The sequence below is a fragment of the Meriones unguiculatus genome, chromosome 4, assembly GCF_030254825.1.
Source record: "Meriones unguiculatus strain TT.TT164.6M chromosome 4, Bangor_MerUng_6.1, whole genome shotgun sequence".
NCBI classification, from domain to species: Eukaryota; Metazoa; Chordata; class Mammalia; order Rodentia; family Muridae; genus Meriones; species Meriones unguiculatus.
In genome coordinates, this window is record NC_083352.1 from 98168280 (window position 1) to 98194184 (window position 25905).

The 25905-nt window shown below is 53.1% G+C and overlaps 1 protein-coding gene across 1 annotated transcript in view; it reads left to right on the forward strand.

Moving 5' to 3' along the window:
• Myo18b (myosin XVIIIB) overlaps positions 1 to 25905 on the forward strand; it is a 176296-nt gene that overhangs the window by 19936 nt on the left and 130455 nt on the right. Inside the window, exons 13-19 of the mRNA XM_060383234.1 lie at positions 11393 to 11566; positions 13386 to 13476; positions 15569 to 15761; positions 17245 to 17325; positions 19041 to 19188; positions 22380 to 22539; positions 25457 to 25640. Coding sequence (XP_060239217.1) covers positions 11393 to 11566; positions 13386 to 13476; positions 15569 to 15761; positions 17245 to 17325; positions 19041 to 19188; positions 22380 to 22539; positions 25457 to 25640 — 1031 coding nt within the window. The remainder of the gene's footprint in view (positions 1 to 11392; positions 11567 to 13385; positions 13477 to 15568; positions 15762 to 17244; positions 17326 to 19040; positions 19189 to 22379; positions 22540 to 25456; positions 25641 to 25905) is intronic.

The following is a 25905-nucleotide window of genomic DNA, read 5'->3' on the forward strand; positions in this document are numbered from 1 at the left end:
GGCCATGCCCAGGAGTTAGAGAGAAGGAAGAGGCTAGAACTGGTCACATGATGAACTCTAGGCTCTGATAGGCTAGGACTTTTTGACTGACAGCTCCAGGCTGTGTTCAGTGGGGAGGGCTGTCTGGAGAAAGCTCCCTACGTCTTGGACCTATTCAGCAGGAAGAGGAGGATGTGGAAGACGAGAAGGAGGAGAAGGAGGAGGAGGAGGAGGAGGAGGAGGATGTAGAGAGTGACGATAAAGAGGAAGTGGAAGATGAAGAGGAGGATGAGAAGGAAGTAGAGAGTGATGATGAAGAGGAGGCGGGTGAGGAAGACATGGAGGAGGAAGAAGAAAAGGAGAAAGAGGAGGAGGAGGAGGAGGAGGAGAAGAAGGCAGAGGAGGTGGCCACAGCTGTGGACCAGTCCAGTGGACAACCTGTCTCACTTTCCCATGCTGACCCAGCGTGCTCTTTGCCTCCAATTGGAAAGCAGACCCCAGGGCCAGACAGCAGTCAGCCTGCCATGGTAAAGAGGGGCTCAGCCCAACTCCCTCTCTGCCTGGGACAGGCGGGCACCCCCTCTGATAAGTACTCAGGGGCTTCCCTTGCACGGACATGCCTAGGATGATAGGGGAGAAATCCATGCCTATAAATATTTTATTAACTCATGATTACGGCAGTAATTCCTTCTGCCTCCCACCCTCTACATTATTTTATGGAGAGCCACCGTCGGTCTGCTCGGAAGCCCTGCCCCGTGATTTACTGTATTTTTCTGCTTTGGAAGATTTCATAATGGGTTGTTCTAGAATCAGCTATTAAAAAATCCACAGTCGTGTGTAAACGTCTCTGCTTTGTGTCATAACAGATCGCTCTGAAATATATTAGGCTCATTTTCATTAATCAAGGATCCTGCCTGTGCCTGCCTGTGCTTTGGAAGCTGGGATCCTGCTACTTGGAGCCAGCATGGTCTGGGTGGGAAGATGTGGGGTCTCCTTGGCTGGGTGTGGGGGTTTGTGCAGTGACAGAGTGTGACAGCATGTGCTGATGCTCTTACCCGAGAGGTTTCGTGCACTGGGTGAGAGTGCAGAGGTGGCTGCTTGGACCTCGGAGCCTCGGTTTTCTTCCTGTAAGATGGGCTGGGGCTGTGAGGCGGCTCACCTGGTGAAGGGATTGCCAGGCAAGCATGGGGACCTGAGCTTGGATCTTTGCCATTTTCATAAGCCTGGCCCTGGCCCTCGTTTGTGTCCCCGGCGGTGGCGGATGGAAACAGGAGGATCCCTTGGGTTTGCTGGCCAGATAGCCTAGGTGATGTAGGTTTGATGACCTCCAGGTTCTGTGAAGGAATCTGACCCAAAGAACAAGATGGAGACAGACTGAGGAGAATGCCCGATGCCGACCTAGCTTCCACACGCACGCGCACACAGGTGCACAGACACACGGACATGGACACACATGACAGAGTGCTGATGAGGGTCTGTTACGCAGTTAGGAAGTGCACAGCAGCCACATGGCCCGGATGTCCAGAACTGGAGTCTCTTGTTTCTTTGGTCTCCATCCTGTCCCGTGGCACTGAGGCTGGCGGGCTTCGTGTGGCTCGGCTGTGAAATGCCTTCGGTGAGCAAAGCTCTGAGAGTTCCAAGCCAGGGCTCCAGCATGTACATGGTACACCTCTCTGAGAGCCAGCCCCAGGCTCTAGGTCTTAATCACAGTTCATTATATCCCAAGCGTTGGGGCTCTCATAACTGCAAATGGCCACCCTGGGGTTCCTGGCACGAGGCTCCCATGCGGCTGCTTTCTATAGGTGGCGGATAGAAATGACCCAGGCTGAGCTGCCTGGACTGGGTGGCTCGCTCCATTGAGCTCACAGCCTGAGGTCTCTCCATGTGGGCTGCTTGGGTGTCCTATGTCCTAGAGGCTTCCAGTCTCCAAGCTCAGGTTTGTGATGACATTGATGGAGACTGTGGCGCTCTTCTGAGATGTGGTACTTCGTCTTGTTCGGTTGGCTAAAAGCTTCAAGGTCTGGCTTTTCAAGCAGTGTCCCAGCAGTGTCCCAGAATACCAGTGTAGCTATATTGCCACTGTGGCCTCTGCCCCAAGCAGAGCCTAGGCTATCTGAGACTTGGTTTCCTTGTCTGACATGGAATAGAGTTGCGTCGTGTGTCTGGGGTATGGCATACTGGGCCCTGCTGGTTTCTCAGGCGTAGTGTGTCAGCTCTGTAAAGTGCATCTGGTGGCTTCAGGATGTCCCACCCCACACTTTCCAGCTCCTGCTGAGGGGATGGAAGCCAGCCAGGGTCTTCTCATGCCTCCCAAGGACACTTCTCAAGGGGACAATCTATTTGCTCCTAGAGCACGAACTGGCCTCCATTCCTCCATCTTGGGCCCCCTGGTTGCATGAACCTAAAACTCAAGGTGGGGCTCTTTGCACAAAATCATCGCCGTGAACAAAATCATCCCAGAATCTGACCACTCCCTCCCTCCATCTAAGCTGGGATGGGTGAGCAGTTTTACATGCTTTGAACCTTTTTGTTTTCAGAGATGATAGACAGACAGAGACAGATAGAGCAGAGCAGAGCAGGGGTCCCTGTGGCTCGAGATACCAAAGCTCAGAGATGTTCTGTGTCATTCCGAGATGTTGAACTCGGGGACTGCCTCTAAAGTTTCCTTGGGTCTGCCTTGCTTTGTTTATTCCAAACTGCATTCTGGGTGCTCAGAGAACCCCCCTCATTTGTAGGAGTCCTTCCTTGGTTCCATCCAATCCTCTGACATCCCCGGCAACACTCTGCTTGGGAGGCTGAGCTGAGCAGAACAGAAGGCGACTCTCTAGGCCGAGGGTGTGGGTGTTCCCGGGACCAGTCTGGCTTCCTGACTGCGGCAACTCTGTGTCCTTGGGGACTCAGTATTGTCCTCTGTAAAATGTGACAGCGATGCCTGCGCCAGCACTCCTGTGAGGCTGACCCCTTTATCCTGACCATTCACAGCTCCCCAGATCCCCTTAGTACCGATATGACCTCATCAATAGGAAGTCCTTCCTGGTGAGGGAACTTGGGCCTGTCATCAACCCTCCCAATTCCTGTGGCCTCATCAATCTCCACAGAAAGTGGAGCTGGGTGCCACTGTGCCGGCTGACCCTCATCACTGTACAGAGAGGACCATGGCAATCAGAATCCAGCCTGGCAGCCAGGGTGAGGGTGCTTCTGTCTGCAGCTTATGTGGCTTGGCCTCTTTGTGAAGGCTGGTAGTGTGTTTTATTTATGTGCCCTTCATTAAATTCACCAGGCTGCTTGACACTGACCCAGTGCCTAATATATGACACAGTCAGATCATATATAAGCCCAGGAGAGGCTGGTGGTGGGAAAGAAGTGAGGAACAAGGCCACTGCCACCTCCCTACCACCAACATAAAGATGCCAGCCCCTGAATGAACGGGGCTGCAATGCCGGGCACCAAGAGGTTTGCTGCACAGTTTCACTAAGGACAAGGGCCCAGAACCCCATCTTCTTCTGGACAGGGCCCAGCACCCCATATTCTGCTGGACACCAGCAGAGGCAGTCCAGTCGGGGGTGGAGGAGGTGGGTGGACACGCTCTAGGCTGAGGATGTCCTGAGCATGGAAGAAAGGCAGTGCTTTTCTTGCTCTGCCCACCGTCTCTGTCTCTCTGTCTCTCTGTCTCTTTCTTTCTCTCCCTGCTGTTTCACAGCTGTGGTTCTACTCACACTCCACGTCTATGAAAACCAGAAACACTTGAAAGGATTCGGCACCAACCAGCAACACTTCTTCACACCTGCTTCCCCCCTGCCCTCAGGGGAGACAGTGGGTGACTTGAGCAGTACCCCTTTTTCCCCTAAGCCCCTTTCGGTCATGACACTTGTCACATCAGCAGAAAGAGACCAGAATTCCCGTTTTCCCCTTCACGCCCCCTTTCTCTCTCTCTCCCTTCTACTGATTTTTAGGCTTATTATTTTATGTGTTTGGGTGTTTTGCCTCATTCGGGCCTGGAGCCTCTGGGAGCCAGAAGAGGGTGTTGGATACTCCGGAACTGGAGTTACGGGTGGGGGTGAGCCTCCGTGTGGGTGCTGGGAACCTCGCCCAGGTCCTGTGCAAGAGCAGCACGTGCTGTGCTGTTTTTCCCGCTGCACCGTCTCCCCAGTGCCCCTCTCTCCCTTCTTTCCTACTCCTCTGTGTCTATAGAATGTCAGGCCCCAGATGCCCTGGGACAGCACCTTCAACATTTGCACACCACGTGGTTTGCCTGCGGCAAGTACAGTGACAGTGCTGGGGCCGGGTGTATGTATGTATGTGTGTGTGTGTGTGTGGGGGGGGTGTTCCAGGCTGGCAACAGCTCTCAGGTTGGCCCAGGGGTTCCAACATGCAGCTAAACCTACAGAACAGATGCAGTCAGGGAGGTGGCTCTGGGGTTGTGGTGTCCAGTATCTGCACAGCTGCTGTTTCTCTCTCTCTCTGCATGTGATGCCTGGAGTCTGACTTCCCACCTGAAGCCCTGCCCTGCCCTGATAGATGGACAGCTGCGGGCTGGCATGTGACTGGGCATCAGGGAGAGTCCATTGACTTGTCCTTGGGCCCAGTGCTCCCGAGGCCCAGCCCCTTCCTGTCGCCCTCTTCCCGTGTGCTTCTCAAGGCCAGATCTGAGCCTGTCCGCCCTGCCCCAGCTGGTGGCTTGGCTCCTGGCCCAGCAGCTGTACAGCAGGCCTATTCTGGGCCACAGGCGAGGATTTATTCTGCATTTTCTGAGCATATTGAATTCATTCATTAAGCCGGGATGGCTGTTCTGGGATGGAAACAATTAGAAGTTTCTGAAAAATGAACTCCCTGAAGTGGCTGGGGCTGGAAGGCAGAGCTCCCCGGCAGCTCCAGGCCTTGGGGTGGGTGTGGAGGCTACACCACAGGCTCTGTGGCCCGGAGTGTCACGGAAGGCCCTCCACTCTGAGCCTCTGTTTCTCTGAATAACGGTGGAGGCTGGCATCCTTCAGTGGTCACCGGGTGCTCAGTGCCGCCTACACGGCTTGGCTCCCACACAGAGCGGGGCTGATGATGGTGCCGCGGTGGCGATGGCTGAGATGTGGCGATGATGGTGGTGGCGATGGTCATGGTGACGCCGATGGCGACAATGTTTATGATAATGATAATAACCACGATGGTGGTGATTAAGTAGGTTCAAAGGATGTGCTGTGTGACCCCTGTGGTCCTGCTGCTGAAAGAGCATGAGCCTGCTGAAAGGCTGCTAGCCTGGGCCCAGTGAGATCCAAGTCCCTCCAGGAGTCTCCTTTCCTAGCTGAGTGGGCTCAGGCCAGTCGCTCGTGGATCTGCTGTTGGTCCCTCTGGGCTCTTGGTCCCGCTGCCACCTTGTGTGACTCCCTGTGCATTCCGCTCCACGGCCTGTTCCTCTGTGTAGCTGGCTCCATATCATGCGTCTAACTTCACTCTTCAGTGCCCAATGGGAAAGCAGCCAACCCATTCTACAGATAGAAACACCAAGGCCTCGAAAGGGGACATCTCTTGCTTGAGATTTCACAGCCATGCCATAACTGTCTTAGGACCTCTGGCCTCTGGCTCTTCCCATAGTATCCCAGCATCAAGAGGAGTTCCCGTCAGCCTCTGCCCGCTGAAGCTTTGCTTGTGTTAGTTTTAGAGACCTCCCCAAGGACTATTCTTTTTTTCTCTTGTGGATTCTCAGTGCTCAGGGCACACTGGAGACTCTAGGAAACCCTGCTCCAAAGCAAGCCTGCTGGGGTCAGTCTGACATTATCCCACCTGAGTGTCCACAGGAATGTCGCCACCCAGAACACCAAGGTGTGCAAGCTCTACCCACAGCCCTAAGGGGTGATGCCTATTCCTACCAGGCACCAGTTTCTAGATGCTTCTTTGCCCAGATATGCCAAGGGGTGGAGGTGGGATTTGAACCGGCCACTTAGCCTCTGGGGACTGACGCCTGTTCTTCTTAAAGCGGCCACATCCCTTTTGGCTTATCTAGTCTCCGCAGGTGGCCTCCGTCTTCCCAGGCTTCAGAATTATGAATCTCTGTGTGAGGCAGTGGGAGCCAGATGCTCCGGCATTATAAATAAGTCCCATAATGTTGAGTAATTCAGGAACAGCTCAGCTATTGTTGGAAGGAGAAATAACGCGGTTATTAATAAATGCAGGAGGTCACAGTAATTGATAGCGATTGAACCCGCAGTGAGCAGGGACAATAGCTGTACGCTTGTGTGCTTGTGCGCTTGTACGAGTGAGCGCTCTCTCCCTCCTGCCCTGCCCCTCCCTGTTTCAAACCTTGCCTCTGCAGGTGCATTTGAGTCACAGGCTACAGCCTCAGGACCTACCTCGCACCTTCCTTTTCACTCTGCGATTTCCCCTTTGTCCTCTCTATTGAAAGCTTTACATGCCGGGTAGTTCGTAGACAGAATAAGTGTGGGGGCTCTTTCAGCTGAGCCAGAGTTTTCCGGGCCGGTGTTTGACGGGACATGGTAACCACTGCAGGCTCTGAGAAGTCCCTCGGAGACCACACTTAGCCGGGCTGTGACTTGGATACCATACAGGGATCATTTTCCTCGGTGTGTATATACGGCTGTCACGGCTGTCACGACCTGGGAGGCCAGAGGTGACTTCGGCTGCTTCCCCCAAGCTCTCTCCACCTTATTTTTTTTAAACAATGCCTCTCATTGAACCTGAAGCATTCCTGTTTGGTTAGACAGGCTGGCCCAGGGCTTCGGTCTCCGCCTCTTCCGTGCTGGGATTTTATGGGATTCTCGGGCTGATAGTACACTTCTTCTGTCGTGGTGCTGGGGACCTGAACTCAGGCCCTTACTTTATGGACCTGGCAGTGACTGCAGCCCTAGGAGTCACTTTTCCCTCTACTGAAACTGGAGAAACTGAAACCCAACCCAGAGGCCATCCGGCCCTGTTCAACACCTGCTGCCACTGACCCTCAAGTCAGCCCTGCCCTGCCTAAGCGGCTGATGCTTTGAGCCTGGCCTCACTCACATGTGCAGGTAGCCTCTGGGGAATAAACAAGATGGCAGCAAGAGAGATGGCAGCAAGAGAGACAGCAGCTGGCTTCGCCGCTGGAGTCTTTCCTTGGGCGCCATCATGTGAAGGGAAAACATAGTTAGCCGTTGGTTTCTGAACATGGGTGGCGGCCTCTCTAGGGCCTTTCCCTTGGCTTGGGACCTTGGTGGGGTGAAGATGCTGAGGCAAGTGTTCGGGGACAAGATGCATATGCGACATGAGCCAAGAGGGAACCAGGAGGGGCGGCACTGTGATCTGGGGAGCACGGGTGGGGGGCACCTGAATCCTGCCATGGGAGAGACTTGTTTCTCACCAGAAACCCAAGAAATGGCTGGTGCTCCGTGTAGTGGGGCTATGTCAGATACAGCCTGTGGTGCTCTGGTGGGCAGTGCGAAGAGAATCAGGAATGTGTGGCCAACCCCCCTGCAACAGCCTGGGCCAGGGGAAGACCCACCCTGTTCCCTGTCAGTCAGGAGTTCTGCCCTCTCTCTTTGACAGCCCCTTCCTGTCCCTCCTCAGGCTCCCTTTGCTTTTCTCTTCGGCTTTTATCTCAGCTTGCTGCAGACCTGGTGGTGGGCTGATGGTCCAGATGGCTGGCTCCTCGGGGGCAGAGGGGTGCTCATACATTCTCTTTCCCAGGACTTGGGAGGGAGAAGCAAGGACAGAGTGGCCAAGGCCAGCCATCAGCCTTACAGCTCATCCGCTCCCTGACTCATTCCTCAGTGGATGGCCTAACATGGTTGCGCCCTCCATTCTCTACGAAGGCAGAGTAGCTGCTGCACAGGGCGGGCAGGCTCCTGGCCACTTCCTGTAGCACTTTGGAGGGGAAACTTGGCCATGCGCTGTGGTAGTCTGTTTCCATCTGTGCGCACTCCTGGAGGGTTTTGTGAGCATGGACAAGGTGAGGCCCAGTAGTGGCCCTGGCATGTAAGCCCTACTCGGGTGTCAGTGGCTGCCATTACTGTTAACTGATAGAGGAAGAGATACTCCAGCCGCTGGGGAACCCCTGTCCCCTGTAGCCTTCTGGGAAGCACAATGTCCCTGGCTTTGGAGGGGTTGGTATCGGACACTGGGATAACATACAACCTCCTTTCAGTAGAGAAGTAGGCTAGTCAACCGAGGATGCCCAGAGGGGATGCTCATCCCCAGTGCTAGCATTCTCCCTGGTACCCAGCCATTTCCTGAAGTAGCTGATAGACCGGCAGGGGGCACCCTGCACTGCCAGGACCCGGCCAAGTGCGTCCCCTGGAGTTTGCAGGTGGAGACACAGTGGCCAGGCTCTAGGCATTTTGGTTATCTCCACCCAGTCCTTGCGCCCTTCTAGAAGGATCTTGGGGCTCCTGTGGTCTTCCACAGATCACGGTAACTGTGCAGCTGCCGGAGAAGCAGTCATCTGGGAATGGCAGTGGCAGAAACTGGAAGCTGATGCTGTTTCCTCTTGGTGATCTGACCCAGTACCTTCTCTCTCCCTGTCGGATGGTATTTCTGAGTCCCTGGCCTTTCTGGGACACCTAGGGCTGCTGCCCCAGTCAGAGCAAAGGCAGAGGAGTCAAGTTTGGGTTCAGCACTCAAGCTACCGGCCAAGGACACCCCCGTCCCCAACAGGCTACTTTGGTTTCGCTAGCTGGAGGCCCCACAGCAGAACCTGGCATGTCCTCCTTCCTTCCTCCCCCATAGGCCAGGAGGAGCCACAGAGCCCAGCAGATCACCAGTTTCTCCTCCCAGAACCTCACTGGAGCCAACTCACTCCCCAGCTTCACCAGCCCCTTGAGACTGGGCAGGTAGCTGCGGGGCACAGAGGGGCAGAGACTCCAGCGCAGATGCACATGGTGTGGGGGAGGGGAAGGGGGACACCAATGAGGAAGTCATTCCTCATTGGGGTAGTTGGGGTTCACACCACCAACTACCCCTTGAGCAGGAAGAAGGAAGCCCCACCAAGGGATAACAGGCCTGGAAGCCATTCAGCTTCTCTCTAGTGCCTGCTCAGCTCTCTAACAAAGAGAGAGCCAGCTTTAGCCTGGGAGGTAAGGGATCTAATTAGAGGCTAATGGCCCGCTGGCGCCTGTGTTGTGTTTATTTCTGCTTTCTCTGTGATGGCTGACAGGGGTTCTCCTTTGAGAGGGAGAACTAACGATGTGCTCACCTAAGAGACGACTGGGTCCCTGTCAGGGGGTGTGGATCTGGGTCCTAACGACGTGGTAGGTTTCTTTAAGGTGGCACTTGATGGATAGGCAGCTGTCTATTGTCTGGTGATTCTCTGAATAGTTTTTTTTTTTCATCTTAAGGGACAGTGACCGTCCACGTCCACAGTGCCAGCCCCCCAGAAGGGAAGGTGGGGTGCCGAGAGTTAAACTGTGCAGTGAGCTCCAGCCAGCCTGGGCTGAATTGTGAGACCTTGTCTCAAAAATGCACACATGATAGTAGTGCTAGGATCCTCAAGAAAATTTAATAGTGGGGATAAACAATGGACGGGGCTCTTCATTTAGACCCCCACATCTAGACAAGGCGAACTAAGCATGTGGCATGGTCAATCAGGCAAGGTCAGTAAGGTTTAACCACTATTGTCACTACCTTTATTGTTGACACCATCACCACCATCACTTACCTCATCACCATCACTTACCATTACTGTCACCATCATCACCATCACTTACCATCACTGTCACCATCACCAAAATTTACCATCATCACCATCACTTACCATCACTCTTGCCACCACCATCACTATGGCTCACCATCATAACCATACCCCACATCACCACCCTCATCAGCGATGCCATCTGTTTTCACTGACTCCCTGAGCCTCAGCTTTGTTGTTGACTCTGGGTGAGCATCCCTGTGGAGATGGCACACGGGCACGCCCAGCAAGCAGCCACCATGTACTGGGTAGCCACCATGTACTGTACTCCCTGGGTAGCGCTGGTTAATGTCTCAGGCAGAATCTCTCCCAGGGTTCCAATTTCACCGTGAGACTGATTGCTGGGTTGTCTGCCTGGCCCTCTGGGCTCTGGCAGTCACATGGGGGACAGAGGAATGCCTGCAGGCAGCGGTAGTTTGTGTTTTAGAGAAAGAAACACATTTGCCAGAAGACTGCAGACAGAGAACACTTGGATGGAGCAATTGTGATTTTTTAATTAGTCAGTTATTTGTATTTAGGTCACAAAACCATTCCACTCAGCCCGCCATGATTTCTGTCTGACTGTGTTCCGGTTTGTCATGTGATTTAAAATAATTTCAAGACATCTATTTCTTTGTGTGGCTCGCACAGGCAACCTGCAGGAGTTAGCCCTCTCATTCTGCCGTGTGGGTCCTGGGGATTGAACTCAGGTCTTTCAGGCTTGGTGGTGAGCACCTGCCAGGCTGAGCCATCTCCCCATCTCCTCCCCATTTTCTCATTGTAACAGCACTTTAGAAATGATGTCCCAGCATCTCGTGCAATGGTTTCTCACCGATTTTGTTTATTTGCTTGTTTCGAGGCAGGGTTTCTCTCGTAGCCCTGGTTGACCTGGACTCTATCTGTAGACAGTCTGGCCTTGAACTCACAGATCTCTGCCTGCCTCTGCCTCCTGAATGCTGGGATTACAGGCGTGAGCCACCACACCTGGCTCCTCATCCACTCTTAACTGAACCTTTTACTTGTGAGCACTTGCTTTGCCACATGAAACCAGAAGTGTTTTAAATGGCCCCACACCACTCACCAGCATGGCTTCCCTTCCCGGTGTTTCTCTGATGACGTCACTTTTCTGCTCTCCTCCCTGTTGTGTTCCAGCCAGGCTGGTTGTCTTTGACAGACGGTGCTCATCCTGCCTCAGGGACTTTGTATGAACTCCTTACCTCTAAGCTCCTTAGTGGTTACAGCCCGGGCCCACTGTCTCATCTGCCCAGGGTCCCTCTGAGCAGCAGACCCTAGCAGAACCTGCATCACTCTTTCTCCATTGTTCTGGTTTGGTTTCTCCTTTCAATGCTCTCCACCTGAAGTTTCCTCACTCACCTTTCTGCCTGCTGGCTTCTTGCTTCCCTTCCTCCCTGGTCTGTTAGCTGCATCTCTTGCTCTGACAGCAGCGGTGCTCAGCAGATGTGTCCTGCACGTGCAGGTGGTTGGTCGGATGGTTGGGTGTGTGGCCAGGTACCTGGGTAGGTGGCTGCATGGTTGAGTGGGCAGGCCGGGGTCAAAGGGTAGCAGGTGTGCACATAACTAATTACATGTGTGAACATACCCTCATTCTACCCTCTTCTCCTTTTAGGGTGCTTCCCTATGCTATCTTTAATGGCTTAAAAGAACACCATAAAATAAGTGGGAAGGTGGCGCGGCTCCCTGAGGTGTTCTTCGGCATGCGGCCATCCCGTGCCTGGCACCTCACCCCGCACCCCTTCCTCCTCCTCTGTGCAGTGGGCCGGAAGCAGTTCATGCGGTTTGAGTGGGCCAGTCATGCCGCCGAGGTCCTGGGCTGTGATTATGAGGAGCTGAATACCGCCACCTTCAAGCACCACCTACGGCAGATCATCCAGCAGATGACATCGGGGCCGCAGCGCCAGGGCCTGGAGGACAGGGAAGCCTGCTCAGGTACCACGTCCTCAGGGCTGCCCTCTGGGTGCCCGGCGCCTTGCTGTGGTGGCACTAGGAGCTACACCCCATGCTCTCCCGTGTTTTCCCATGTCCATTAAGACTTTAGAGAGATGCTCTGCGCACGTGTGTGAGGGCTAGGGGATGCCAGCTGGGGGGAAAGGAAATGGCTCCTCCCTGTCTGGTGCTTATGGTCAAACAGTTCACTCTGGCTGGTAACTGAAGGGGCGATGTGTTTCCATTGTGGCTTGTGTTTGTGGTGATCCTGACAGGCGGGGGAGGCAGGCTTCCCCGTGTGAGGGATGAGAACAAGCCTCGTGTGTCTGGGACTGAGAGGGACGTGGGGGAGAGGTGCCGATGAGCACACAAAGTTTGCAGCGACTGGCTTAATGGGGAGGGTCTGGAAATCTCAGCTGGGAGGCCAAGCAGTGACTAGGAAGAGAGCCTGTGGAAATCACAGGTGAGGGCCGGGACGTGACTCAGTGCAGAGGGTCCCCGACATGCAAGCTCGGGGGCCTGCATTTGGATCCTTAGAGCCCACCCCAAAGCTGGGCTGAGCAGTGCATGTCAGCAGTGAGAAAGAAGCCCCCTGGGGCACACTGAGCAAGTTCTGGGCTCAGCCTCTGGTCTAGACCCCCCACCCCCCACACACTGCCTGCATGTGTGTATGCACATGTCTACATGAACATGTAACTGGCAACACACACACACACACCAGCACATATGAACCTGAATATGTGCATGCACACATTTACATGCATATAACACCCCCCCCCACACACACACAGTCATTGGAGAAGGGACGCTGCTGGACCAGAAACATGGTGATGGAAGTGGGGTGGGGGTGGCAGATGCTAGGGCTAGGGTAGATGCTGAGGTGACACAAAAAGCCATGGGATAGCCTCTTGGATTGGGCCTGAGCCACTGTGGGGGACTGTGCACACACGTGGACACATGCAACATGCATGAAACGAATGCACATGTGACAGACAGGCAGGCGGACAGACACAGCACTTCTTGAGTCTGAGTTGGTCTGTCCAGCGAAGGTCTCAGAGATAGACATTAAGGAGACAAGGGGCCTGTGTGCCTCAGATCAATGCTGGGAGGCTGTCGGTTGCCTAGCAACAGCCCAGGGTGGGGATGGAGATAAAGGAGGGATGGGAAATGCTTGGGAGCGGCTGTGGGGAGGCCCTCTAGAATGTCCAAGAAGAAGTGCTTTTCTTGAGGGGAAAGGGATTCTAATTCGGTGCCGGGATCTGGGTGAAAGGTCAGGAGCTGTGACTGGCCTCTCTTCACGGTACAGCATCAAGGCCAGATGCTTTCACGGACGGCCCTAGAGCCCCTGCATTCAGCCAAGCCTGAGGCCTGCTGAGCTTTCCCATCCCGTAGCACTGAGGGAAGTCCACTGCTGTCCCCCACTGTCCTGCTCCTGGCTTGCCCCTCAGCACTGGCGGAGCCACATTACCTCACCATCTGCTCTGCCTGGATAACAAGGTGATCCTGGCCAGTTCAGAGGATCGCCGGGCTTTGTGGACCCAGACTGCCTTGTTTCTCAGGGCTGACTGAGTCTGAGTCTGAGCCTGTGACTGCTTCCGGACAAACAGGCACAGCAAACGTTACCCATGCTTCCACTCTGTGCCCCATGGCCCTTACTGCTGGGCCCTCCCAGCCTCTTAAAGGAGACATAGGTTACAATAATGAGGGCCATGGATGTTTGTACCTTGTCCTAAAACCGTGACCCTGGTTACTCCATATTGATGCCCTTGACCTGGGGAGAGGTCATGATCTCCAGACACTGATTTCTCTCTCCCCATCCTAGGGCTCAAGATGACGGGTGTGGAGTGTGTGGAAGGGATGGCTTCCGGCCTGTACCAAGAGCTGTTCGTGGCTGTGGTCTCCCTCATCAACAGGTAACAGTGTTCCTGTCAGGCTCAGCCCAGGATCCCTTACAGCACTCACTGGACACAAACAAGGGCCATTTTGCAGAGTGGGATACTTTGAACAGAGGGAGAGCTTCTAAGACAGGCAGAGCAGAGCTTCAGTTCCACCACCCTCGGCTGTGTGACTTCACTAAGCCCATTTTCCTCTGTGGCCTCCACAACCTTAAAGTGCCAGTGTCCTCCCAGCTTACTGGGAGATTAGAAGAAGCAAGCAGTACATTGAAATAAGCTTCTGATGGTGAGAGTTCCAACAGCAGGGGCTGGGGCACAGTTTACTGGGCAAAGTTCTCCCTCTCAAGCCAAAGAGACAAAGTTCAGAGCCCAGAAAGTTCATTCTCCCAGAAAAGCCAGGCATGGAGGCGCACATCAGCAATACCAGCACCGGGGAGCTGGAGATGGGCAGATGATTGGTCGAGCCAAAGCTCCGAGCTCTGGGTTTAGTGAGAAACCCTGCCTCAAAAAACAGAGAGAGGGGCAGTGGCGGATGATGGAAAATGTGAGACTCTGGTCTCTAGACACAAAACACACATCATGCATACACACACACACACACACACACAGAGCAATAAAAGTTACAGCTTTGGGGGCACCTGCTTTGTGCTATTTACAGCTCACACCACCCCAGTGTGCAGGTGAAAGAGAATGAGATATGGAGGCAGAGCCAGCAAGATGCTATCCCCCCCCCCCCCCCCGCCACTGCCCTTGTCATTTATTTATCTGACTTCTCCTGCTGGGTTCGGGGACAGATTGGACAGAAAGGCGGAGAGGCCTGTCGGGTGGGCAGTCCAGGGCATGTGCTGGGCTTCTCTTAGCCCAGCCCTCCTCAGCAGCCCATTGAGTGGCTCCAGTGTGGCCTTGGGAGACACAGGGAGGGGGCCCTCTTTCTCTGCAAGAGCGCACAGCATAATTAGGCTTCTGAATCCTGTTAAGGGATGAGCCGCTGCGTAGCAACCGAGCCGGGATCTCCAGTCGCCAGGGCCTTGGAATCAACTCCCTCTATCGCTGTCTGAGTAATTACCATCCATCGGAGGCACATGCCTTATCTAGAAACCAAGGGATCACTGTGCTTAGAGGAAGGGAGGGCTGGCCTTGGAGCTGGGAATGAACTGAGGTGGAGAGGCTGCCTCTCCTGGCCATGGCAGGCCGGCATCACCACAGAACAGGCTTTGATGAGAAGGAAGGTCACTAGGCCAGTTGTGGGGTCTAGCAGGTGCCTGGCCCCCCACACCTCACCCTCCTCTCATCATGTCTCTGTGGTGGTTTCCCCACTTGACCCCGTTTTATAGATAGAGAAATATTCACAAAGGGAAGTGAGAACTGAGGTTCAAATCTCCAGATCTGAGCGTAGATGTTACTGGCAATGAAGGGAGCTGAGGAATTTTTCTGAGCACCAACCACAGCACAAGTTACATGGTCACAGCAATGGGTGTGTTGTAACGTCCCATTCTCCCAGAAGCCTTTGGGGCTAGCCCCTACCTTTAATCGTTCCACAGCTGATCATCAGAGAGGTCAGGCAGCTCCCTGGAGACACACAGCCCCTCCCTCTAGGGCTGCAGAGTGGGATGGCAGCCCTAGAGGGGATTCCTTCAGAAGGTTTCCATCCTATCTTTTGATTCAAGCTGTCCAGGCTGTTCACCCTTGACAGAAAGAAGAATTTAAAACTCCAAAGGGGTGATAACTTTAAAAAAATAACAAAAAAGATAACAGACACAAAATGGTTTCTCAGCTGCAGTGTACCTCAGGGAAAAAGGAGAATTATTGGGAGGCTTTTGACTTGGGGCCTGATGCAGAGGTCTGCTGGCACTGGCACTTAAACCCTACTTCCTTTACTGCAGCTGTTGGCCAGCTTACTCCTGTCATCATTTAACAGCTGGGGGAGGTCATGCTCAGAGAGGTTAAGTAAGTTGCCTGGAGGCCACACAGCCTATAAATGATGAGCTGGGATATGAAGCCAGACCTCTAAATCCACCTAGAAAGCTGCCTCAGTTTCTCCACCTCTGCTGCAGGGGAGGCTTGAATCAGCCTCCCATGTTAGCTCGGGGCCTTTCTCCTCTCTCCCCAGATCTTTCTCCTCCCACCACCTGTCTATGGCTTCCATCATGGTGGTTGACTCTCCAGGCTTTCAGAATCCTCGGCACCAGGGCAAGGAGCGGGCGGCCACCTTTGAGGAGCTGTGCCACAATTATGCCCAGGAGCGTCTGCAGCTGCTGTTCTACCACAGGACCTTTGTCTCTACCCTGGAGCGATACCAAGAGGTGTGTGTCAGCTGTGCCGGGGCCTCCAGACCTGTGCCTGGGGGTGAGGCCAGACAGGTGGAGTGAGGATCTACCCCAAGTGGCCCGAGTCAGCTATAGAGCATCTAGCTCCAGCTCTGGCTTCCTCCCCATCTGCCTTGGCATGGTCGGCCCCCCAGGAGCTGCCGCTGTGTGCAGACACAGGGCTGAATGCCCCTCCAGAGGGCAAGTAGCCATTTTTAATGGGGTAGTAGGTGCATGCTCCTGGCCATGCCCTTTCTGTGGGGCTTTCCATAAGCTGTTTATGTGTGAGTCAGGTGCACATAAGGCCTCTGAAAGGCCCCTTTCTTCATCTCCCATGCTGGCCATCAGATGGGGCACACTCAAACCATCAGCACAGAGGAATGCACAAACCCTGAGTAAAAAGCAAAGCTACCGTGTCCAGGTAGCCGAAGTGTGTGTCTGCCACCCAGGTGACGATGAGGTCAGGACCCCAGCTGCTCAGGGTGAGCCATAGAAGCATCCATTTTGCTCTCTATAGGATAACAGACACTCAAATCACAGCCATTCCTTTGTGTGGAGCCAAAATGGATCAGACAGGAAAGGAGAAGTATGAGTGGGAGAGTCTGGCTCTAACTCTGATTGGCTGTGTGGCCTTAGACAACTTACTTATTGTCTCTGACCCTTGATTCCAGCACATGGAAAACTGAGAGTGTATGCCTGTATCTGATACCACCGGGGATGGTACATCTATAGAATAAGCTGCCCTGAAGACGTGGCATGAGAGACCCTTGTGTCATTACTCACTCGGGTGGCACTTCCGTCTGGGGGTGGCTCTGGGGCGTGTGGTTCACTTCTGGGGACACAGCCCAGATGTTTCAACACCAACGTTCACGGTACCACTAGGCCCTGTAGACAGAGGGCTGGGTCACCCGAGTGTCCAACACAGGACGAGATCAAGAAAACATGGCCGACAGGTTCTGAGGGGTATCACCCAGTCTTTAGGAAGTTAATTCTGGTGTGTGCTACAGCATGGACAAACCTTGAGGATGTTCTGCTGAGTGACACCAGCCAGTTGCCAAAGGACATGTTCCGTGTGACACTGCCTAGGCGAGGTGCTGAGTGCAAAGTCACAGGGCAGGAAGGTCTGCCGGGTCGTCCACAGTTTTGGCACGTGGGAAGAGTGGGAGCCGTGCGGTGGGCCCTTTCCATTCCACAAGGTGAAAACTGTCGGCGCACATTAAAACCTGTTAGTGCTACCCTGCATGGTGTTGATTTTAAACAGCTCTTGAGGACGAAACTGAGATGGTTGCACACTGCTGTGACTGCCACCAGTGCCAGAGGGGCAAACTACAAGAGGTCAGAGGGGCAAAGTTCCTGCTACGGATATTCCACAACTTTTAAACTAACTTTGAAAAAAAAGATGGCCGAATAGTGATGGAACCTTCCCCCCCTTTGACTGAGCTTACAGCAGGAACTAATGTTTACGTCCTTTGGATTTCAGGAAGGCATTTCTGTGCCCTTTGACCTCCTAGAGCCCTCCCCAGGAACTACGGTGGCTGTTGTGGATCAGAACCCCTCCCAGGTAAGGAAGGACCCAGGCTCTCCGACATCAAACCGCAGCCTATGTAAGGCTTTGAGACGCCCATTTGCCAAGCTCTCTGCACCTGGATTCCCCAGGGACGGTTAAGACACTGACTGGCATGGACCTGGAAACTCCCCCGGCACCTAAGATCGGCCACTCAGCTCTGTCCCGAAGAAGTGCATTGGGACAGATATGTGTGGGCCTGATCAGAGCCTCATGTCAGGGTTGCTAGTGGCTCCCAGGTGGAGCCATAGGTAAGTCAGCTGGAGATGCTGGCTGCAGACTGGGGGGGAGGGGATGACCTTGGAGGCAGACAGGCTTCTGTGGGAGATGCCTCACTGACATCATCCTCATTCCCAGTTCACTCTTGTTGCAGACCTTTGACCTATGACCCTGACTTTTTATTTTTGTGTTTTGGTGTGTGAGCGTTCTTAGGCTGTAGAGCAGGCTGGGCATGGGTTCAGTCCTGATGACCTCAAGACCATCTTTTAATTTCTCTCAGCCTCAGTTTCCCCTTCTCCAAAGTGGGTGCAGTGTGTTTCTCTGAGTGGGTATAACTTCACCGGGAGCAGTTGTCACGGAGTGTGCCCTGTCCGTGGCCCTTTGGCCCTTCTTCTGCCATTGGCATGCTGTACTTCATCCTGTCTCCTGCTGCTCAAGGATGGCTGCCATGGCTCCTGCTGGTCACAGTGTACCACCACTGCCCATGTGAAATCACAGGCAGTGATTTCCAAAGTCCTAGGGAGTGGCTGCAGGCCAAGCCTTTGTTAGAAAGTGTGGAGCTGCTGTCACTATAGGCTTTCCTACCTGTCCATCTGTCTGGTAGGGTCAGCGGGGAGAGTGCAATGCTCAGAGGCCCTGAGTTGTGGCCTTCGAGGGCCTCTCCTGAGGATGGGCCAGCTGTCCATCTTCACCCCAGTGATGATGGCCAGGGGTCCTCTAGGCTTCGCTCCTGGTACTCACCATGGGACCTCGGATGTGTCCCTGGCCTTCTCCAGGCCTTAGAGACAGAAAGGCCACAGAGCCTTGCCTTAGCACTGAGTGCCCCAAGTGCTGGGTAGCCTGGGGTATCAATAACTCCGGGGCTGGCTGACGTTGCCACGCCCCATGCCCCCATCACTACTCAGCCCATTGTTTCCTTGTGCCAGCTCAAACCTCACCAGGCCTCTCTCATGTACCAATAGGCAAACCCATAGGTTTCCTGGAAGGTTGCTATGGCGAGCTTTAAAATTCCATGTCTGCTATGGAATCAAGTGCATGTTCTCTAAAATATTTCCTTGAGTGCTTGTCTCTTTAAAGTTATTCCCTGAGATCTCGCTGTAAGACTTCTGAGAGAGTGAAGTGTCAGGCTGGCTGTGCATGGTCCCCAGCTGTGTGTGTGTGTGTGTGTGTGTGTGTGTGGTGTGTGTGTAGGAATTACAAGCAGACACACCCTTCTTAAATCCCCAAGGCAACCCTCTGGGGAAGGCCTTTCCAGGCTCCACTTTACACAAGCGGAAACGAGTCTCAGAGGGAACAGTAGGTTGGCCAAGGTCATACTGGAGGTAAAGATGGAGGCAGGGGGGATTCAAACCCTTTGCAGACAGAGCTCGGCCTCATTACTGAGAGTTAAGTAAGGGCTGAACATGTTTTTGGATCCCATGAGGCATGCTTAGTCCCGAGGGCTGGGAGAGATGTCCAGACCTGACTCTCAGCGCACATGGGTCTCCCGGCAGGTCCACTTACCAGCTGGAAGAGGTGCCGAGGAAGCTGGGGGCCTTTTCTGGGTCTTAGATGAAGAAGTCCGGGTGGAAGGCTCCAGCGACAGCGTGGTACTTGAGCGTCTGTGCAAAGCCTTTGAGCAGAAGGCAGCTGGGGCTGAAGGTAAGGGAGGTGGAGGTGGGTCAGAGGCTGGGAATCTGTCTGTGCCAGCTAGGCAAGGCCCTGAGTTCTCTGCTAGGCCAGCACAGCACAGGGGCCTGTTTCAGGAGGTCACAAACATGTGCTCAAATACAGTGTCATTGATACACACACACACACACACACACACACACACACACACCTGTGATGTAGGCCTGAGTATTAGGAATATGGTCAACCTGTGTGTGTACATCGTAGCACTCATAAAGCAGGACTGTAATACATGTGCATGTGTGTGCACAGGCATACACACATATCTGCCGAAATATCATGCAGCTAGGGAGAACCCAGAGAAACCCTGCATCATGCTCCTTGAAACGCTAGGCTCCAAAATGATGAAGTTAAAAGACAACTCCTTTTAAAAATATAGGACCCTGTCTTGGGCTATGGCCATGAAAATGGAATAGAGCACAATTCTACTGATTTCTCTGCTTCTCCTCAAATATGCCTCGTGCATCTCTATCCCAGGAATAGTGGACCATCAGTTCCGGGCACCAGGGCACTTTTATGCCATATCTGAGCACAATGGGTGGATTTCCTCACCTCTGTTGAGTCTTGGAGACCTCCCTGATCATCACCTGTGTATTATCTGCACCACTGTCTCTTTACTCTTCTCTGCTGTATGGCATCACACATTTTCTCATCAGCCACACCCATCTCAGGGTGGGCCAGCTCCTTGGGGACGAGAGTTGGGCTGGCGCCCTCGCAGAGGCAGCCTCTAGAGTAGCTCTGATGTGATGAGGTGCTCATGTTCTTGACACACAATTAATGAATATGTGAAAACTCAATGATGTGGATCCAAAGAAATGAAATTCTCAAATGGAGTGTCGTCTGGATCCTGAGTTTAAAGCCAAAGAGACTAGAAGCAGTCTCAGAGGACGAGGCCTGTTGTGCAGCACGGCTGGAGTAGAAAGGGACTCACTGATGTCTGTAAACTTTTCCTCCACTAGGCATGATTGTCCCATCCCAGATACCCTGAGCAGGATGCTCTAAGGCCCTCTCCCCAAGGAGACTCTGTCCTTTGTCCTGAGTGGGTCATGATAGACACATTAACTCAGAGGTATAGATTAAAAGGCTTCACCCCTGCCCCCAGATCTTTCTGATGAGCTCTGAGCTTATCAGAACAAAACCTGGGATGGTGCCATGACCTCAGCTGAGTGTCCTCACATGAGTTAGGGAGCCTGTTTGAGTCACTGTTCTGTTGCTTGGGCAGACACCATGGACAAGGCAATTCTCATATGAAACAAACAAACAAAAAAACAAACATACTTTAAAAAATTAGGGCTTACTTACAGCTCCAGTTTAGTCCATTGTCAGCATGGTGAGGAACATGGTGGCATTCAGGCAGACATTGTGCTGAGAAGGGGCTGAGAGTTCTACATCCAGATCTGTAGGCAACAGGAAAAGAAAGTCTCTGGGCTTGGAATGGCTTTTTGAAACCTCAAAGGCCACTCCCCACCATTGACACACTTCCTTCAACAAGGCCACACCTCCTAATCCCTTAAAACAGTTCCACTCACTGGTGACAAAGTATTCTATGAACCTAAGGGGGGCTTTTCTCATTCAAACCACCACCAAACCCAACAAGGGTTGGAGGAAGCCCTAGGGAGCCTGTGTCCCTAGATAGTCAAGTCTCATGAATTCTGTTCTAGGAGTTGAACAGAAAGGGCTGAAAAGACCCTGTCTGGAGATCCAGTCTTATAAAGAGAGCTAATGAAAGACTGAAACAGTACAAGACAAAACTATCTCTCAGGCATGTCCATCCATCCATCCATCCATTTATCCATGCATCCATCCATCCATGCATACACCCATGCATCCATGCATACATCTATCTATCCAACCATCCATCCATCCATCCATCCATCCATCCATCCATCCATCCATCCAACCATCCATCCACACATCCATCCATCCATCCATCCATCCCTCCACCCATCCATCCATCCATCCATCCATCCATCCATCGACACATCCATTCATTCATCCATCCATCCATCCCTCCACCCATCCATCCATCTACCTTCCCATCCATCCATCCAATCCTACCATCCATCCATCCATCCATCCATCCATCCATCCCTCCACCCATCCATCCATCTACCCATCCATCCATCCATCCATCCATCCATCCATCCATCCATCCAACCATCCATCCATCCACACATTCATCCATCATCCATCCATCCATCCATCCATCCATCCATCCATCCATCCATTCTACCATCCATTCATCCATCCATCTACACATCCATTCATCTATCCATACATGCATCCATCCCAAATACTTCTGAGCGTCCATATGCCAAGCATGGCACCGAATGCTAAGGACAAAGAGAAACACTTTGTGATTCTGAAGCCTCAGCCAAAGATTAACTTTAGTAAACAGTGGTGGCAATATGCTGCTTGCTGAGTGAGTACCACGTGCCAGGTGCTAGCTACGTGTTTTATACATCCTTTGACCCTTACCCACCTTGGCAAGTATGCATTATTCAAGCCCCACTTTGCAGATCAGGGAACTAAGGCCAGAGACTCTGTGCCTTGGCCCCTTTCCTACAGTAATACATTCCAGGCAATCTATTCTCTCTAACCCCAAGGCCAGGTCGTTTGTGTCTCTGATCCTGTCTCTTGTAACCAAGAGGCTGGAGCCAGAATCTCCCAATGTCAGCTTTGTTTGATTCATGGCACTTCAGACTGCACACGGATACATATTTTAAAGTGTTTAACAGATCCTTATCTCCATGCACGGGAGGAAAGAAATGATGCTTATATACATCAGGCTCATGGTCAGATGCTTCTTTTTAAATGAGTGTGCTTATAAGAAACATGAGTTGGTTTAAACAAAATGTGATGTAAATCACAGCCCAGGTGACAGCTGGGTACATTTAGGAGACTAAGAAATAATGTGTGTTCTGGGATGCTTTGGCCAAGTAGGTGTCTGGGGCTTAAGAATACAAAAAGAGATAATTTTTCCCCCCAGAAGTAATGCATGCACCTCACTAGTGTGAGGAGGGTATGTACTGGGAACTAGCGTTAGCTATCCAGAAACACATTTACTGATGTTAAAACCTGTGGTAGGGTACACCAACAGAATGCGTATGTTCCTGACAGACCTCCCCCTTGGACTCACCACTCACAACACCGTCTTGTTCCAGGGCCCCCCACGCTCAGGACCTGTGAGCAGCCCCTTCAGTGTGAGCTTTCCCATCAGCTGGGGCGGGATCCTGTGCGCTATGACCTCACAGGCTGGCTTCGCAAAGCCAAGCCTAACCTGTCAGCCCTGGATGCCCCCCAGGTCCTGCAGCAGTCCAAAAGGTGAGTCAAGGTGGGCATGGGACAGGGCAGGGGTGTCCACCCCTGTGCTGTTCCTGTTCAGAAACAACCCGGTAAGCAATGGCAGTCTAGAAGTCCCATCCTGTGTGCTGTGGTAGGAAAGCCACAACTCCAACTGGAGTCATATAATGTCTCCTGTGGGGGCAGAGCTGACCCAGTGGCCCAGCAGAGCAGGCTTTCAGGGAGGTCAACTCTCGGCTGAAAAGCCGTGTCTCTGTATTTTTGGCTTTCCACCTTTCATTAAGTATCTGAGAGATGGTGTGGCTGGAGTAACATTTATGGACATCCTAGCGCCCTGGGGCTCATAAAAACCAAAGCAATGTGTTCTGTAGCAGCAGGAAAAACTCTATGCACGCCCTGCTCACTTGTCCCAGGAGCAGTAGCATGAGGCCTGCAGCAATAGAGACTGCACTTCCAGGTTAATAGAAAACGCTTGCTTTGTGAGGGTGCATGCCTCCCAGGGTCTGTGTGAGAAGCCAGCAGAGGCAGAGCCTAGCGTGGGGAGGGCAGGAGGGGCTAGTGTCTCAGCAGGCAGACCAGCGGGAAGGAGTGTCCATTGGCGGCCCACAGTGCTCTGACTCATCACTCTTCAGAGGGACTTTGCATCCTTAGTCCCGTTTTACAGAAGGGGAAACAGACATCCCAGTGAGGAAGTCCCTTGTCTTTGACTGTGGAGCTGGTTCTGCTGGCGGTGCCAGGGTACAGCTTGAACCTGTGTGAAGCTCTTAGCATCTAGGGTCTTGTGATCAGAGTTCAGTGGAAACCCCAAACCCGGAAGGCCATGAGAGTTCATAGCTCTCGCAGATACCCAGATAGGGAATTTAGTAAAAGGAGAGTTAGTGAATTGGCACACTGGAGTTAAGCCCTAGCTCTACCCTTTGGTGTGAGAACGAGCAGTCGCTCTCTCTCCTATGGCTTCCTCCACCCTAACATCAAAGCCACACCAGGCAGAAGAGTCAGCAGGCAGGCTCTGCTTCACAGGAAAGGGATGTATGTGCTGTGCTTCAGGGTCCTCTCCCTCATACTGGGAACAACGGGCCTCTACTCCACAGCATGGCCTCGAGGCTGGTGGCTATGCATGGATGCCTTGGGGTCTTGTAGTGTTCCTTCCTGCTCTTGAGACCCTGCAGCTGAAGCCAAGTGAGAGTTGCTGAGTCAGGGAATGGTGAGACTGTGTGAGCCAGGGTCTCAGTACCGGGGCAAGGGCTGAAAGACATAAATCCTATTAGAATGCTTTGGCAGGCCTGGTGATTCATGCCTTTAATCCCAGCACTTAAGGGGGGTAGGGGACAAAGAGGCAGGTAGATCTGTGAGAGTTGAGACTGTCCTGGCCTCCCAGCTCTCACAGTAAAATCCTATTTTAAAACAAACAACAAAACCACCAAATAAACAAAACTAAAACAGCACCTGTTTGTGGCAGCCAGTCGTCTATAGATCCTAACCCTGCTGACTGAGGGAGCAAGGCTTGCTTGATCTTCAAGCCAGGATCTGTAGTCAGTGCCCCAGGGAGTCCACCAGGGTTCCACCTATGGTCCCAAAGGCTTTCAGGAGACTATTTTCCTCGAGCTGCAGCTGTACTGTTTCAGTCATCTATAGCTGGGGGGCAGAAGGCTCCTGGAAAGAACAGGGACTTGCCCAAGGTCACCTGAAAAATGCAAAGGCAGAGGTCAGCTCCATTGGAAGAGCCGCCTATCAGACCAGGGCTGGGTCTGGGAGCACCTGCCTTCTCAACCGCAAGATGGTGGCTCCTGGGTGCTGTCTCGGGGCCTTGATCTCAGCACACTGCGTGCCACCTCTCTGTTGACTCTTGCCATCTGCTCATGCTTGTAATCCATTCCGAACTCCTCAGGCTCCTGTGAGCCAGTCCCCAGTGGTCTGTATCGTTTGTCTTTAGGGCTGGGGCTGGAGTGGGACCTAGGCTTTTAGAGAGAGCTGGCTGCACTTGGCAGGTACCGGGCCTCTGGTTCCCAGCCCCACTCACTGGGACAGGAGGTTCTGCCCAGCTGCCTTTTTCTTTCTGGAAAAAAAAAAAAAAACACAACTTTGATATATTATTTAAAATTATGATGAAGGATTACGTGAAGACATTTTCCTGGCCCCCACGTGGCTTGCTCTCCTTGAAGGATTGGATGGTAACCGCTGGGTAGTTTATAATGTGCTTTGGGCCTGTTCTCACTCTACCTCGCTATCCCCTCCCCCCACTACCCCTCTTTGCTCCCAGAGGGATTGCTATCTGCTGTCATGCAATCATCACATATGTGGTCTTGCGTCTCTCTCATATCTGAAATCCACAGATGAGAGGAAACAGTGGTTCTGTCTGAGACTTGCCAGGGTCTTTGAACGCAATTATTTCCAGTGATAGCTATTTTTCTTTAAGTGGCCTAACTTCATTTTTCATCATCACTACAAAGAATTCCACTGTGTTTCAAGCCACACTTCTTCATCCATTCCTCTGTTGACACCTAGCTTGGTTCCTTGTCTCTGTCCTGGAGCAAAGCCAGCTTGGGTTCATGAGGGAGCCTTAGGAGCCAGGTACCCTCACCAGGCATTTTGGAAGAGGCCAGTTGTGGGAGGGCAGATGGAGGGCGGAGACTGCTTACTGTGAGCCTTGGCACTTCGTGTTTATCTTGTAGCAGCGCATCATTCATTCATACAGTGATACAGTTAGCGCCTACTGTATCCTTGGCCTGTTCCAGGGATAATTAACATGGCTGCACCTTCAATATATGGAGGTTTTGTAGGACAGACAGGAGGAAGATGCTCATGAGCAGGGGAGGAGGGAGTGGCTGAGAAAGGCTCCACAGGCAGGAATGTTGTGAATGGAGGGGCTTCTGCCTTCCTCCCTCGTGGATGAGCCTTCCCAGAGGGTCCCTGCAACCCTTTCTCTCTTCCTCGCTAGGGAGGAGCTGCAGCGCCTCTTCCAGGCCCGGGCCAAGCTGCCTCCTGTGTGCCGGGCTGTGGCGGGGCTTGAGGGCACCTCTCAGCAGGCTCTGCACCGGAGCCGAGTGGTGCGGAGGGCCTTCGCCAGCGGCCTTGCTGCCGTGAAGAGGAATGCTCCCTGTGCCCAGATCAAGCTGCAGATGGTGAGTGAGTGGCCTAGGCTCTGACCTGTGGGACCGTGGACCTCCGTGGCAGGAACCACTGCCCAGCCAGGCTGCTCCCTTCTACCATGCCCCGAAAAACCACAGGATGGCCAACCCTCCCATTTTGCTGAGGGGGCACGGAGGTTCTGAGTCTTGGAGAAGTGTGGCCATGGGCATCCCTGAGAGGTGACTTCCCAAGGTTGGAGGCCAGAGCCTTGGATGTTTGGTGTCAAGCAGAAGCAGATTGCAGACCATGGGAAGGGTG